The following is a 16978-nucleotide window of genomic DNA, read 5'->3' as shown; positions in this document are numbered from 1 at the left end:
CGTGGCTTGGTGGGCGTGCTTGGTGCGCGTATGCGCAATGAACGCACACTTTGCGCAGGCCCAGAGGGTTTGACACTGATCTTCTCCTGCAATCCTGCATTCTCCCTTTGTGGGCGTGCGCATATGCAGTGCAGGTAAGGGGGTGGGGGTGTTGCGCGTGCATGAACAGAGGGAGGGCAGGGCGCAGCGCATTGTGGGTGTCAGCACACCACAACAAAAAGGTTCGCCATCATTGGAATAGAACCAGTGATGGGTTTCAAAACTTTTTCCTACCGGTTTGGTGTGAGCGTGCACTTTACGCACCTGCAGCGTTTGCAACTCACCTTCTGCTGCAAGCCCTGTGCGTAAAACAGCTGAGGCGTGAAGCAGCTGAGTTTCAAAAGCGGGAAATAAAGGTCGATATAGAGCCGGAGGCAGGTGGGAGGGCCCAGCAGCTGATCGTGGGAGCGAACCGATTCGATCACAGATGATGCTCGGAGCTACCGGTTCGGCCAAACCAGGCCGAACCGTTGGAATAGCACCACTACCGCGGGCTGGATCCAGCCCATGGGGTTCTTAAATCTCGCCGGCCTGGAAATAACAAAGGACCAACCCTGCGGTGCCTCTGGCAGTCAAAACAGGGCATAGCCCACCCACCCCCGCGGCACCAAGTTTTTGGCCTGGACAGCCTCCTGCAGCACTTTGCCAGCCAAAACAGGGTACAGGGAGGTTGCGCATGTCCCGTTTTGGCTGGCAGGGTGCTTCAGGAGACGTCCATCCCATCTCCCTCCCTCCCAGCTGACCCGCAGAGAACTACATGCTGATCCAGCCCTTGAAGAAATCCAGTTTGACAACCCTGTTGTAGCCATTCTCAGTTTGCAGAATTTATGTTGGGCTGGTCAGTTAAGGTGGACAATGCATCCAATAGTTCAGATCAACTATATTCACCCATCTTAAGGTAACGATAAACGTTCCCCTCGCACATACATGCTAGTCATTTCCAGCTCATCCCCGTTACAAAGCTGAAGAGCCAGCGCTGTCTGAAGACGTCTCCATGGTCATGTGGCCGGCAGGACTAAATGCCGAAGATGCACGGAAAGCTGTTACCTTCCCATCATGAAACTATGTGGTCGGGCTTAGTTTTTGAGGAGGAAAATAAGGGGAAAAAATTCTGCCTCTGCCTACCAGCATCCATCGGTATTCATCTGGCTAGCGTCCTGTCAGTGTGTGAGAGAGTTGAAGGTTGTTTGGAAACTGAAACAGTATTCCCTGTGTGAGCAAGAAGGAGACAGCAAGGAGCCTGGGCATGGCTTAGCTCACCTGTTCTGTACTAAAGCTGCTTGGTGCTGCTGTGAAACTGAAACTGAAACTAAAACTCTCCTTCTCTGCTTGGGTTTTGCATTTGGAAGAGATTTTTTTTTTTAGGTGGGGAGGGGGAGTAGAACTCTTTAGCATCAGAGCGTGTTAATAATAATAATATAGGAAATACTAATGCTCTAATGGTCATTTCGAAAAATCCTTTCTTAGTGAGCCTCTAGAAGCCAAGAGGAACATACGTGCCAAATTTCAAGTTTGTAGGCTTTACAATTCTGTAGATTTTGTGATGATGCATGAGTGGTATTTCGCTTTTATATATATAGATTTGTATTGTGTCATTTTTCCTTGTAAGGTGCTGAGAGTTGCATGATAGTCCTTGACTTACAACAGTTCATTTAAGTGACAACAACTGTCCTGCTTAGCAACAGAAATTCTGATCTCGACTCTGGTTATAAGTCGAGAAGTACATTACCAAAACATAGAATTATGCTATAGGAAGAATACTTTTTAAAGAACTCAATCTACTCATCTGAGAAATGTGTATATTTCTGACTGAAGCCATATTGAACTTAGCAAGAAAAGAAAATCTTCAAAACGCTGTAATTCAACTTGTGCCTAACAAAAAATTCAGTTCAGAGGAACGAGTAACTGACACGCAGCAAACTTTTCCTTCTCCAGCTGGAAAAATTTCTGAAAACAACCTCACCTGGGCTTCAAAACCACACCTACCACAATTTCACACCTGCGGCGATAAAAGATATCCCAATAAATCACCATGTCTACAGCCGTGGCCACGCCATCTCAAAAGGCCACAAGACAGCCAAGCAAAGCTACTTACTACAGGTAGTCCTAGACTTACAATAGTTCACTTAGTGATGGTTCGAAGTTGTAACAGTACTGAAAAAAGTGACATGACCATTTTTCACACTTAGGACTGTTCCAGCATCCTCGTGGTCAAAATTCAGACGTTGCCAGGGGTGGGCTTCAAAAAATTTAGCAACCGGTTCTCTGCCCGGTTGCTGGGTGGGCCTGGCCTAGTCGGCCTCCTGCATCACGGTGGGAGGTGAGTATTTTTGCCCTCCACGGGGGCTCCAGATGCTTTCCTTGAGCCTCCAGGAGGGCGAAAATGGCCTTCCTGGGCTCCAGAGGCCTTCTGGAGGCCGGAAATGGGCGAATTTCCAACCTTCCAGAGCCTCTGGGAGGCCTGTTTCCCCCCTCCCTGGGTTCCGAAGGCTCTCTGGCGGCGGGAAACGGGCCCATTTCCGGCCTTCCAGAGCCTCTAGAAGGCTCGTTTCCTGCCTCCGTAGGCTCCAGAAGCTTTTATTGAGCCTCCGGGAGGCCTGTTTCCCCCTCCCTGGGCTCCGAAGGCTCTCTGGCGGTGGGAAACGGACCCATTTCTGGCCTTCCAGAGCCTCTGGGAGGCCCATTTTCCCCATCCCTGGGCTCTGGAAGCTTTAACTGACCTCTAGAAGGCCTGTTTCCCACCTTCCCATGCTCTGAAGGCTCTCTGCAGGCAGGAAATGGGCCCATATCCGGCCTTCTGGAAGGCCTGTTTTTCACCCACCCCGACCTTCCACGCGAGCCCTGCACTTACCTGGGACCCAAAATGGGGCCTGGGGGGATTGGGCGGGGTGGGCGGGGCCAGCCAATCATTGCAACTACTGATTCGGTGAACCAGATGTAAAATTAACATCCGGTTCACCCAAAACGGTAGCAGCCCACCCCTGCTTGGCCACTGGTTCACGTTTCCAGTGTCCCGGGATCAAGGGATCCCATTTTGCGACCTTCTGATACGCAAAGTCAGATTCATTGATAAGTGAAGCAGGATTCATTTAACAACCACGGCAACACAAGTCGTAATACTCAGCAACTGTCTCACTTGCCTTATTAGAAATGTTGGGCTAAATTGAGGTCGTATCGTGGTTTGTTGGGCTTTGCTAACTCGGTTAAGCGGGGAAGTTTTTGCAAACGTACATGAATTGCTTTGACGATAGTGGGCTCCTGGGTACCGCCTGCCCATAGTGCTCGTCAGCACATTATCCGGTGTTGTCAGCTGTTTTCAAAGCACTTGACAGAATGGCTTTCCTGGAGGAAGAGAAGGAAGAAGGAGAAGAATGCAAAGATTTAACACAATGCCTATATTGTTTTCATTAAAATGCTAATGTCCCTCTCCCTGCCGCTGAATAACGGCTTTATAAATTATTCACCCTCCTGCCAGCAGCAGAGATGAGCCACTGCGTTGTCAGCCCCGAGCAAATTTACTACTTCGACTTGTTCTAGGCTGATAACGATAAATCACCTCCCAGCCAACATGGCAGATGGGGAAAAGGACGGCGCAGGTAGCCTGGCACACCTGGTAGGACCACAGTTCAAGCTACACACTGCGGCCATAGGCTTGTTACTGTGTTTCCCCGAAAATAAGTCCGGGTCCTATATTAGTTTTTGCTCCAAAAGATGCATTCAGGGCTTATTTTCTGGTTAGGTCTTATTTGGGGGGAAATACAGTTCGAAATGCATCTGTCTGGCTGACAATCTTAACTGGGGCTTATTTTGGGGGTAGGGCTTTTATTACAAGCACCCTGAAAAATCGTGCCAGGGCTTATTTTCCAGTTGGGTCTTATTTTCAGGGAAACAGGGGAGTGTCACGTGCGAAGAACCAGATCTGCACATGAAGGTTCTAATGTGGTGATTTATCGCTCAAGGCTTTGGGCAGGAAAGGTTCCATCTTAGGCCCAGGACTCTTCAATATCATAATTAATGACTTAGATGAGGGAATAGAAAGGGAACTCACCAAATTTGCAGATGATACTAAGCTGGCAGGAATAGCTAACACCCAAGAAGATAGGCTCAAGATCCAGATGGATCTTGACAGACTAGAACACTGGGCCGTATCTAACAAAATGAAACTCAATGTAGAGGAAAGTAAAGTCCTACACTTAGACAAGAAAAACCAAAAGGACACATATAGACTGGGTGAAACCAGGCTCAATAGCAGCAACTGGGAGAGGGATCTCGGAGTCTTAGTGGACAGCCAGCTAAATAGGAACCAGCCGTGTGCAGCAGCAGCCAAAAAAGCTAATGCAATTCTAAGTTGCATTAACAGAGGGATACAATCGAGATCAAGTGAGATACTAATATCACTCTATAAAACCTTAGTAAGACCAAACCTAGAGTACTGCATCCAGTTTTGGTCACCACGTTATAAAAAAGATGTTGAGACTCTAGAAAAAATGCAGAGAAGAGCAACCAGGATGATGAGGGGACTGGAGGCTGAAATATACGATGAACTGTTGTAGGAACTGGACCTGGCTAGTCTAGGGAAGAGAAGGACCAGGGGAGACAGGAGAGCAGCCTTCCAATATTTGAGGGGCTGCCCAGAGACGAGGAGGGGGTCAATCTATTTTCTAAAGCGCCTATAGGCCAGACAAGGAATAATGGATGGAAACTGAACAAGGAGAAATTCAACCTGGAAATAAGGAGAAACTTTGTGACAGTGAAAACCATCAACCAATGGAACAGAAGTTGCCCTCAGAAGTTGTGGGAGCGCCATCACTTGAGACTTTCAAGAAGAGATTGGACTGCCATTTGTCAGAAATGGCGTAGGGTCTCCCACTTGGGCGGGGGGTTGGACTAGATGACCTATAAGGTTCCTTCCAACTCTGATTATCTGTTATCTGAATCTTCTCCCACTAACAATTAGCAAGTGGATAAAACTAGGGATCCTTGGGGCTCTTGGTTGTTTTCTTGCAGATGTTTCACTACCACATGCGGTAACATCATTGGTTCCAGTACGAGTACAGATAAGCCTCAATGTACGACACAATTGAGCCCCGAATTTATGTTGCTAGGTGAGAAATTTAAGTGAGCTGGGCTCCATTTTACAACTTTTCTGGGAAAACAAAGCCCAGTTGCCTTTCGAAAAAGCACCTTGAGATAGACAGATCTCCTTCAACATTATGGTAAAGGTAAAGGTTCCCCTCACATTCCGTGCTAGTCGTTTCCGGCTCTAGGGGGCGATGCTCATCTCCGTTACAAAGCCAAAGAGCCAGCGCTGTCCGAAGACATCTCCATGGTCATGTGGCCGGCACGACTAAACACCGAAGGTGCACAGAACGCTGTTCCCTTCCCACCAAAGTGCTCCCCATTTTTCTACTTGCATTTTTATATGCTTTTGAACTGCTAGATTGGCAGAGCTGGGACAAGTAACAGGAGCTCACTCCATGACGCGGCACTAGGGATTCGAACTGCCGACCTTTCTGATCGACAAGCTCAGTATCTTAGCCATTGAGCCACCGCATCAACACTGATACCTCTTTTAAAATAAAAATAGCGACCAGTCATTCTAGATAGTTAGGATTACAATAAAAAAATTCTCAACCCACACAACTACATGGTGGCCTTTATTAGGATTGTGGGATGCTTTCTTGTTTTATTTATTTTTGTTTTCTTTATTGATTTCCAAGTCTGCCCATCTCACTGATTCAGCTGACTACAAAGCCGGTGTGGATACCAAGAAGCCACCTTCAAAACAGTTTGAAAACTAAGAAGCTACCTATTAGTAAGAATTAATGGTTCCTTAGCTGCAGTTTAAAAAAACAACACCACCCATTCTTCAAATAAAATAAAATATAAAACTAAACAAACATAATATAATCATGAAATAAAATACAATAATAAAGTAAAAAACAAATAGAATAAAATAAATAGAATAAATAAAATAAAATAAAATAAAACAAAACACAGCCTAAAATATTCCTGTAAGAAAAGCCCATATGGAAATTTTCTTTTCAAGAAATATTTGGATTGTTATCCAAAAAAGACATTTTTTTCTTTTTCCTTTTAGGTTACAGGTTGCTTTTTTTTTTTTTTGGCTATTTTTCTTTTCTTGGAAATATCTTCTCCCAGAGGGGCTGTTCTTGCATAGTTAACAAGAGCAGAAGGCTGAATAAACAACAGCCATCTCTGCCTGTGACTTGTTTTCACACTGTCGGTGTTGATTGTTTCCCCACCACTTCCCAAAGGTCTGGACAAATTTCCACACCACTTGGTATAATTGGTAACATCCTTATGAACACCTCTGTTTGGAAAGAGAAGATCCAGGAGCTCAGTGCTCCAAGCCTGCCCGAAAAAGTAATATGGAAATTAATTATATTATATTATATTATATTATATTATATTATATTATATTATATTATATTATATTATATTATATTATATTATATTATATTATATTATATTAATTATATTATATTATATTATATTATATTATATTATATTATATTATATTATATTATATTATATTATATTATATTATATATTATATTAACATATTATATTATATTATATTATATTATATTATATTATATTATATTATATTATATTAATTATATTATTATATTATATTATTATATTATATTTTAATTATATTAGTGTGTATGTGTGTGTGTATGTGAGTGTATATACTGTATATATATATATATATATACATATGCATATATATATATATATATATATATATATATATATATATATATATTTTGAATACACACACACAAGTATACGCATATATACATATACATATTCTTTTTTTTTAAAGTTTTTTATTTTTTAAAAACAAACACTAACAAACACAAACTTAAAACCATCTTCCAAAATACAGTGTGTCGGTTGGTACATTTCTTTCGTGCAATGTCACAATATCAACAGTCTTCCCCTTCCAAACATACATTCATATTGAGTCTAATGATACAATAATAATACAATATAATATGTATAGTTGACTTATGTAATATTCTCCTTTAGATAGATGATAGACAGATGATAGAGTGATAGAGATAGATATAGAGAGAAGTAGAGAGAGATATAGATGATATAGAGAGACAGGTAGGTAGGTAGGTAGGTAGATATGGATGGATATTTAGATATGGATGGATGGATGGATGGATGGATGGATCGATCGATAGATAGATAGATATACAAACTGTATAGCAAGATGATATAGATATAGATGATATGGATATGGATAGGTAGGTAAGTAGTAGTGATAGATAGATAGACAGACAGACAGATCATAGAGAGATCATAGAGAGATAATAGAGAGATGACAGATTGATAGATCATATAAATAGAAGAGATGATATAGATGATATGGAGATAGATAGATAGATAGATAGATAGATAGATAGATAGATAGATAGATAGATAGATAGATAGATAGATAGATAGGGCAGGCAGGCAGGCAGGCAGGCAGGCAGGCAGGCAGGCAGGCAGGCAGGCAGGCAGGCAGGCAGAGGGTGAGGGGGAAATGAATGGATGGAAGGAAGGAAAGGAGGGAGATGGGAAATGGAAGAAGGGAGGGAGGGGAGGGGGAGGGAGGGAGGGAGGGAGGGAGGGAGGGAAGGAAGGAAGGAAGGAAGGAAGGAAGGAAGGAAGGAAGGAAGGAAGGAAGGAAGGAAGGAAGCCACAGCTGTACAGCATTTGAGTAAGGCTTTCCATAGGCAGATCTGGAAATGTTGGCTTCCCAGACATGACCCTGTGACATTCATTTCTTGACTGGAGACAAGAACGCAACCACAATAGCAGAAGTTCTACCTAATGGGGTACACCAAGCCCATCTACAAGCTTCTTATTCCAAAGTTCTAATTCCAGGCCTTTTCCTCCTTCACTTCCGAGTCAACAGATATTTAGCTACTCTGTTACCATTTCGAAGGCCTTAGACGGACCTTTCCTAATCCTAGTGATCCTTTCTCCAGCCCGGAATTGCTGGTTCCTTCTTCACCAACCTCATTCCTTACAAAACATTACCTGCATTCCTTTCAGTTATATAGTCAAGACATGAATGCTGCCTCCCAACCTGTTCTGACCAAGGCTTCCTGAGACACCAACAAACACACATAAAATCCCAAACCCTTTTATTTTAGTTCAATGGCTGTGAATTATCATCATTCACAGCCCGGAAAGAGTTTCAACCGGTTATAAATAGTCCCAGGAATGTCTGCCAAAGTCCTTCAGGAGAAGTCTGATAAGAACACACCTTTATCTGACTTGAAGTGCTGCCAACGACTAAAGTCCCAATTAGTCTTTCAAAACCAAAACGGAGAACAAAACGCAGCTTTCAGAGTCCAAACCGATCAGAGCAAACAACGTTGCTTCCTGCAAAGGTTTTCCTACCTTTGTACTTCCTTTATACCTTAGGGAAGGGGCAATCACCTCCAAGCCTCACTTCCGAGTCACCCCTTTTGTTTCAGCTGCTCTCACCTTCTAGCAGCTCTGCACACATGTGCACTGGGAACAGGCTCCCCTGGGTCCTCTGCCTCGCTGCTGCCAGCTCCGGAGGCTCCGGAGGCAGCACCCCACTCCCAGATGGCCCTGGCCCCATCTCTGCATCAGATGCAGAACCCTCGTCCCAGTCCTCTCCAGACACCCTGACTCGTCTCCTTTCTTCCTCACTGTTCTGACCCAAACCCTTTTCCAATAAAACAAACACGAACCAAAGGGAACAGAAACCTTTTAATGATTCTTACAAATCCCTGGTTAAAAGGCTGCTGCAAACTAATTAACTCTGATAAGCACAAGCCTCGCCAAAACTGTGCGAGGTTGCCAAGAATAACAGATAAAAATATTTTACAACACAAGAGTCTTCAATTACCAACTTAAGATACTGCAATGTCCACGAGGCTGGAGTTTCAAAACGTTTTTGCTTCCTGCAAAGAACGTCCGCTTCACAGCTAGCTTTTATCTTCTTGAAAGAGGGGCCATTACCTTGCAGCCTTACTCCCGAGTCGCCCATGCTCTCTGCAGCTGCTCTTTCCTGAGAGCAACCCTGCACACACGCGCACTTGGCACAGGCTCCTTGGGAACCTCCTCATCGCTGCTGCCAGCCCCCACAATCTCTGAAGGCAGCAGTCCACTCCCTAATGGTACTGGCCCCTGATCTGAGTCCACATTCTCCTCAGCTGTCTGCACCTGTTTCCAGCTAACCACAACACCCACTGTTTGATTCTGCTGCCGGCAAACCACAACCTAACCCAACTTTCTAAGCAGATAACAATAAGGATATTCCACTAAACTTTTAGAAAAAAGGTAAAGCAAAAATTGTTAATTACTGGGAGCATTAAAACAGTGGATACAAATCAATCCGGATACCACACAATTAGATTGAAGTCTACTCAGTAAGATTTATTTTTTGCTACTGTTAAAATCCCAAAAGGGAAAATGCCTTTCAAAGAAGGAAAAAACAGTTGCTAAGAAAATACAAGGTTACATCAGCTTCCTTCCTTCAGCTGGTTATAAAACAACGGAAGGATTTTTAAAGCAGACCATGGACATGTTTGATGATGTGTTAAACTATGTTAAGAGATGCATTTGTGGAGTGGGGTGTTACATCTTTAACTGGCTGGCCAGCCAACTTCTCTTTTTTTCATTTCTCTTATACTTGGGAAGGACTTGATAGGTGGATAACAACGCCAAATCCATTCTAAACATCTAGATGACTGTGTGACCAACCATAATGATTATCTCAGCTGCTAAGAGCTGTGGTGGCCCACCAGCAGTCAGCAGAGCTGGCAGCAGACTCGGACAGTGAGGAGGTTGGGGAGGAACTTGGGCCAGTCCTGGAGTCTGAGGAAGGCTCTGATGAGGGCTCTGCGTTGGCGGCAGAGATGGGGCCAGGGCCGCCTGACAGTTATCAGCTGCCTTCGGAGTCAGAGATCAGTGGGGCAGAAGAACAGCTGGAGCCTGTTCCCAGTGTGCGCATGCACAGAGCTGCCAGGAGAAGGGAACAGTTAAGGAACAAGGGTCGACTCGGGAGTAAAGCTACAGGTGGATGGTGAATGGCTCCTCCCATAGGGAATAAAGAGGAGCGAAAGGGGGAGTGGTGTTTGCAGGAGACAATTAGTTCGTTTAATTAGTGTGAAGATTTGTTCGTGACTCTCAGAGACTCCTTGCCAAGTATTTCCTTGTACAGCATTGCGCTTGGAAGCTATCGGCCTGGCAACTCTCCAAGCCTGATAAGGTCTGTGGTTGTAAATTCACCCTTGAAAGACTGTTTGCTGGGACTTTGCTGGATGTGAATGAGAGGAATTCACATTAGCCTAAATAAAAAAGGGGTTTTGTCGGGACGAGGCGTCTGCTTCGTGATTTTGTGAAGCCCAGGTCAGAACAAGAGCTTCATTGGGGACCAAAGCCACATGTTGTACAAGAAATTGATGCTATGGAAGAAATATGATGAACGGTTGCAGGAACTGGGTGTGTCTAGTCTAATGAAGAGAAGGACGAGGAGGTCCCATGATGGCCAACTTCCAATATTTGAGAAGCTCTCACAAAAATGAGGGGGACAATCTTTTCTCCAAAGCGCCTGAGGGAAGGAGAAGAAGCAATGGATGGAAGGTTTTCAAAGAAAGATCCAGTTTGGAACTAAAGAGAAAGTTCCTGACAATGAGAACAATCAATTAATGGAACAGAAGATGCCTCCAGAAGTTGTGGGTGCTCCATCACTGGAGGTTTTGAAGAAGAAACTGGACAGTTACCTGTCTGAAATGGTATAGGGTCTTCTACTTGAGCAGGGGGTTGGACTAGAAGACCTCCAAGGTCCCTTCCAACTCTGTTATTCTGTAAAACAACCAAAGATGTTTACTCAGGAACACCTATTCCCTGTCGCCCTTCTGGCACTCTAGCACAGGGATCGCCAATCTTTTGGACCTCAGGGACCACCAAACGCATAATTTTAAATCCCGCGGACCAGAGACCCTGGGAAAAATCCCCCCAAAAGTATGCAGGGAAATTCCCCACCCCATTTTCCTACTGGTCAATCGTTCTTCTTTGGGGATCACAGGATACCGTCTCCAGCTCCGTTCTCAGGGGAGGGAGAGAGAGAGAGAGACTTTTGGCTTCAAGCAAGGAAAGCAGCAGAAGCCTTTCTTTCTCTCCCCCAAACTCTACCAGAAATGAATCTTTGCCAGCGGAGCCTCTTGGAGCAGGAGGCCTTGCAAGGTCCCAAAGACTCATTTCTGGCGGAGTTTGGGGGAGAGAAAGAAAGACTTTGGCTGCTTTCCTTGCGTGCAGCCAAAAGCAAAAGAGAGAAGCGGAAAGAAGCAGCCCGGTGGCCAGGCCAGGCATGCGGGGCGAATGGGGCAAGTTCTCCCCATTCGCCCTTTCCTCCCTCCCCTCACTACCTCATGTTGTTTGCAATGCAAGCGACGCAAGCCTTGTGTTCCCGTGGGCCATGTGGGCAGCGCAGCCTTGTGTTCCTGCACAGCCTGGATTAATTGCTTTGGGGGTGACATTTTTATGTGGACCACCAAAATTTTCTCGCGGACCACCAGTGGTCCCTGGCCCACTGGTTAGCAACCACTGCTCTAGCACATTTTTCTGGGGGCCTCATGACTGATAAGCTAACCACAAATCCAGGTTCAGATGACACCTAGAACCATTCCTGAACTGAGTAAGCCAAGAAAAAGCTATTTTTTTAAAAGATTGTGGGCGAGACCCTTTGTTAGAACCGCAACCTAACTTCTAAGAATTAATGTATTAAATAAATTAATGTAATCAATAAATGTATTATGTACGCTATTGCTAACCATTTATTTATTTGCTTTGACTTTGACAAAAAGTCAAGAGAAAGGAAAGAAAAATACCAATAAGAGAAACACGAGCAAACAGAATATATATTTGAGCAGGCCAAGAGAGGCCGGTTTTTAAAAGCTGCATTAAACTTTGACTACGTGAAATAATGCTAGCCAGCCTGTTACACTAATGGAAAGCCAATTCATCAGCAGAGAGAAGACAGTTACATCACTGACCGTTCTTAAATAGCACAAAATATCAACCATTCAGACAGATGGCAGACTGACAGCACTGGAAACTGACAATTGAAATGATTTGCTGGCTGGCATCATCGAAGTTTCCAGGAGTTCCACAACACAAACTGAAATCATGTTCAAATGCTATTGAAGTCAACAAGTCAACGATTGAAGTCAAATATTATTTGCAGTGAAAGACGTTGATATGTCTTCTATATGTTCATTTCATATCTTCATTAACGACATTTGATATATTCATTAATGACTTAGATGAGGGAATAGAAGGGGAACTCACCAAATTTGCAGATAATACTAAGCTGGCAGGAATAACTAACATCCAAGAAGATAGGCTCAAGATCCAGATGGATATTGACAGACTAGAACACTGTATCTAACAAAATGAAACTCAATGTAGAGGAAAGTAAAGTCCCACACTTAAGCAAGAAAAACCAAAACGACACATACAGACTGGGTGAAACCAGGCTCAATAGCAGTAACTGGGAGAGGGATCTTGGAGTCTTAGTGGACAACCAGCTAAATATGAGGGAGCAGTGTGCAGCACCAGTAAAAAAAAACTAATGCAATTTAGGATTAACAGAGAGATTCAATCGAGATCAAGGGAGGTACTAATACCACTGTATAAAGCCTTAGTAAGACCACACTTAGAGTACTGCATCCAGTCTTGGTCACCACATTATAAAAAAGATGTTGAGACTCTAGAAAAAATACAGAGAAGAGCAACCAGGATGATTAGGGGACTGGAGATTAAAACATATGAAGAACAGTTACAGGAACTGGGCCTGGCTAGTCTAGTGAAAGAGAAGGACCAGGGGAGACAGGATAGCAGTCTTCCAATATATGAGGGGCTGCCACAGAGAGGAAGAAGAGGTCAAGCTATTTTCTGGCACCCGAAGGCCGGACAAGGAATAATGGATGGAAACTGAACAAGGAGAGATTCAATCTGGAAATAAGGGGAAACTTTGTGACAGTGAGAACTATCCACCAATGGAAAGGAAGTCGCCTTCGGGAGTTGTGGGAGCGCCATCAGTTGAGACCTTCAAGAAGAGACTGGACTGCCATTTGTCAGAAATGGTGTAGGGTCTCTCGCTTGGGCGGGGGGGTTGGACTAGATGACCTATAAGGTTCCTTCCAACTCTGATTATCTGTTACCTGTTATGTCTGAAAGGCGTAACTTTGAATTGGAAGCTGCCTAAGAGGTAGTTGAATGCTATATGCTATATTCCATTCATCTCCCTCTTTGTCATGCCAGAAAGTTCCTGCCCTCTGGGATGTGGTTTAGCACAATCATGGGCCGGGTGTCATCAATCACATTCTCCAACAAAGGATTCTCAGGTACTTCTGGTTTTTATTGCCGTACTGCTCTTTCAGGGTTTCCCCTCCCACTTCCCACTTATGGCAAACTCAAAAACAAGCATTGATGATGTTACCCAGTTGGGATGAGGAAACATCTGCAAAGAAGCAATCTGTGATGACCCAGAGTGGGATACAACGTCAACGAAGTCACAAAAACAGGTGAAGCCCCTTTAATTCCTTCAACTTGGCTTCAAAGCTCCAAATATCCTTGACTGGAGACAAAAAACTCCCCCACAAACAGTTGCAAAAAGGAGGATATGCCGTTTAAACTAAAAATACCTATAAATTATAAATAGAAAAAACAACACAAACCACACTGAAATAATTAAGGGAACCAGGCAAGATGAAGACATCCACAGATATCGGAATACACACTGGGAAGGGTGCCAAACTCAGATAAGAACGGGCAGACTAGAAATATTTTCATGCTTTGTTTCCAGCACTGGCCCATACACATGTCCGTCCTTTTAATCAGTTCTCACAGCTGCAGCCCATGAAGGGGATCAGGGCACTTTCCACCCCCGTAGACCATGCCATTCACATTTCTCCCTTATCCACTCCTCCCTGCGTGCCCTAGGATGAAGAGGGGATGGGCCTGGGTCTTCCCCTGAATGCCCAGCAGGCCTGTGCCCTTCCCCAGCTTCCTCCACAACCTCTGGAGCCACACCTCCACTCTCTGTTGGCTGTTCCTCCTCTCCCTCAGAGTCAGTCTCCACCAGGGGCATGACACAACCAAGTTGAGAGCTCCTGTGCATAAAGAAGGAGCAAACCACACTCATTACTACTGAGAATGTATTCACTAGCCACAATACAAAAACCATTAGCTTGGTAACTAAACATCTGCAGGAAAACAGCCAACTTCAGAAAGCACCCAGGATCGCACAGTTCAACCCTGAGCTCCAAATATTATCTTCTATCAGTTTTTTGGTGGGGGGGGACATTATTTCCATGGAGAACCAGGTTCCAAATGGTTCTTAGTTCTGGAGGCTACCAGCAAAACTGTCTCCTGGCCACCAACTATTTGGAAGTTACACCAAGACAGACCTATGATGCCCTCTACAGCTTCTCAAAAGAGATCCAGTGGACCATAATAAAATAGCATTTGCCTCCAGGGGGACTGGAGCAGAGGTGGGTATTCAGCCAGTTCTGACAGGTTCTGGAGAACCAGTAGTGGAAATTTTGAGTAGTTCGGAGAACTGGCAAATCCCGCCTCTGACTGCCCCTGCCCCCATCTATTCTCCGCCTCCCATTGAGTCCCAGCTGATGGGCTGGGTCTTCTTTGGTTGCCCTGCACAGGAGAATGGAGCTGGAAAGCAGGTTAGTGGGGTGGGGAGGGAATGGGGATTTTACAGTATCCTTCCCCTGCCACGCCCACCAAGCCATGCCCACCAAGCCACGTCATGCCATGCCCACAGAACACCACGCCCATCAAGCTACGCCCACCTAGGATTCAAACTGAGAAATAAGGAGAAATTTTCTAACAGTGAGAGCAATCAACCCATGGAACAGAAGTTGCCTTTGGAAGTTGTGCGAGTTTCATCACTGGAGACTTTCAAGAAGAGATTGAAAGAAATGGTACTTGGACAGGGAGTTGGACTAGATGGCCTTCAAGGTCCCTTCCAACTCTGTTAATCTGTTAGATATAGTTCGTTAGGGAGATAACAGATAGATAGATGATAGATAGCTTTCAAGAAGAGATTGGACTGCCATTTGTAAAAAAATGGTGTAGGGTCTCCTGTCTGGGCAGGGGGTTGGACTAGATGACCTACAAGGTCCCTTCCAACTCTGAATCTAATGACCCATCCTTTACTGGAAGGATAAGAAATCTCCAGCTGTTGCCCTGGGACCCTGACTCTGCCGGTGAGAGTTGCAGTGTAGCAACACCTGGTTCTTCCCAGCTCCTTTAGCTAAACAGGTTTTTTCTTTTTCAAACCGCGCCATCGAATCAAGCTGGGAAGAATTGCAAAAGATGTATTATTATTTACGTACTCACGCTTTAATGGACGGCTGCCGTTTCTCAGACGTTAATTTAGGCACGACGTGCGCCGACTTTCAGGGGCTCCCTTCATTGGAAATAACCTAGAAATATTTTTTAAACAAACAAACAAAAAAAAAGACAAGGAAAAATTAAATACAAAAGACTTATTTATTTTTTATGCATTTATCCAGCTGCCTAACCTGAGGTTATGTTAACTCTGGGTAGCGTACAGGTAGTCCTCAACTTACGAAGCACAGTGGAGCCCAACATTTCTGTTCTTAAGTGAGACGATCGTGAGGTGAGTTCTGTCCCCATTTTACGACAGTCGTAACCATGAAAAACGGCCCTCAGTCTCTTTTTTCAAGGCTATTGTAACTTCAAATGGTCGCTAAACCAGCTGTTGTAAATCAAAGACTATTGGTATCTGCCTTGATGTTTATACCAAACAAATCAACGTAGAAGTTACATTTATTTTTACATTTTGCAGGCAGTATCTTTTTCCTCTTATCCACATTCTTGTTAAACAGGCGAATTGCCTTCCTAGACCTCAGCCACAAAAAGGCACACTACTAAAATAAAATTCAAAGGAAAACAACCCAGAAACGACCCACATTGCAAGAGGAAATAAAATACCTGTTGTTCAAAAAGTTTAGCCTCAATTGTGGTGGTAGGTTTATTCTTTCTTTCTTTTCTTTTTATTATTTACTAGCTCGATACCTGTGCTTCGCTACGAAACTATGTGGTCGGACTTAGTTTTTGGGGAGGAAAATAAAGGGGGGGGGGATTCTGCCTCTGCCTACAAGCATCCATCAGTATTCACCTGGCTAGCGTCTTGTCAGTGTGAGAGTTGAGGGCTGTTTGGAAACTGAAACTGTATTTGCTATGTGAGCAAGAAGGAGACAGCACGGAGCCTGGGTATGGCTTAGCTCACCTGTTCTGTACTAAAGCTGCTTGGTGTTCCAAAACTGAAACTGACACTCCCTCTCCTCTGCTTGGGTTTTGCATTTGGAAGAGATTTCTTTTCAGGTTGCGAGGGGGAGTAGATCTCCTTAGCATCAGAGTGTGTTAATAATAATAATATAGGAAATACTAATGCTCTGATGGTCATTTGGAAAAATCCTTTCTTAGTGAGCCCCTAGAAGCCAAGAGGAAGTTTTGGGTTTCTAACTTTTGTTTCTGTCAACTAACCATTGATAAAACGAATCCCATGTTAAAAAAATAATCCATGTCTTCCTTCTCGTTTATTTGAGTGTTAATCTATCCATTTCTGTGCATTCTAATACTTTTTTAAAAATTACATTTTCATCTGTAGTGATCCCTTTCATTTTTCCATCGTTGTGCAAAAAAAAAAGTTATTCTCTTTCTAAGGAAGGCTCGCTAAACCGCTTAAGATATTTGCTGCTGGTCTCTTCCACCAATACTAACGTCTGCAACATACAACGAGATTTGTCTATTTTGCACTGAGTGTGGAATGACAACTATGTGGAGCATTTGGCCTGCAGGAGTCGGAAAACACAGGGTCAACCCCAGC

At 44.1% G+C, this 16978-nt stretch overlaps 1 protein-coding gene across 14 annotated transcripts in view; it reads right to left on the bottom strand.

The window, feature by feature from the left end:
• APBB2 (amyloid beta precursor protein binding family B member 2) overlaps nt 1-15550 on the bottom strand; it is a 95672-nt gene extending 80122 nt beyond the window's left edge. For 7 of the 14 annotated variants that reach the window (XM_087965778.1, XM_087965781.1, XM_026675348.2 and 4 more), the window contains exons 1-2: nt 15463-15550; nt 3271-3381 (exon numbers count right to left, since the gene is read on the bottom strand). In XM_087965778.1, coding sequence (XP_087821904.1) covers nt 3271-3316 — 46 coding nt within the window. In that variant the 5' untranslated portion in view covers nt 3317-3381; nt 15463-15550. Of the gene's footprint in view, nt 1-3179; nt 3382-15458 lie in introns of all 14 variants that reach the window. The other 7 variants (XM_087965779.1, XM_087965782.1, XM_087965780.1 and 4 more) reach the window with 3 other exon arrangements.
• Nucleotides 15551-16978: the final 1428 nt, after the last annotated feature.

This window comes from Notechis scutatus, chromosome 4 (assembly GCF_049901735.1).
Source record: "Notechis scutatus isolate UNSWTSFEM ecotype Mainland chromosome 4, rNotScu1.2, whole genome shotgun sequence".
Taxonomy (NCBI): Eukaryota; Metazoa; Chordata; class Lepidosauria; order Squamata; family Elapidae; genus Notechis; species Notechis scutatus.
The sequence above is the reverse complement of the archived record's forward strand: the minus strand, read 5'-3'. Positions and strand labels throughout refer to the sequence as shown.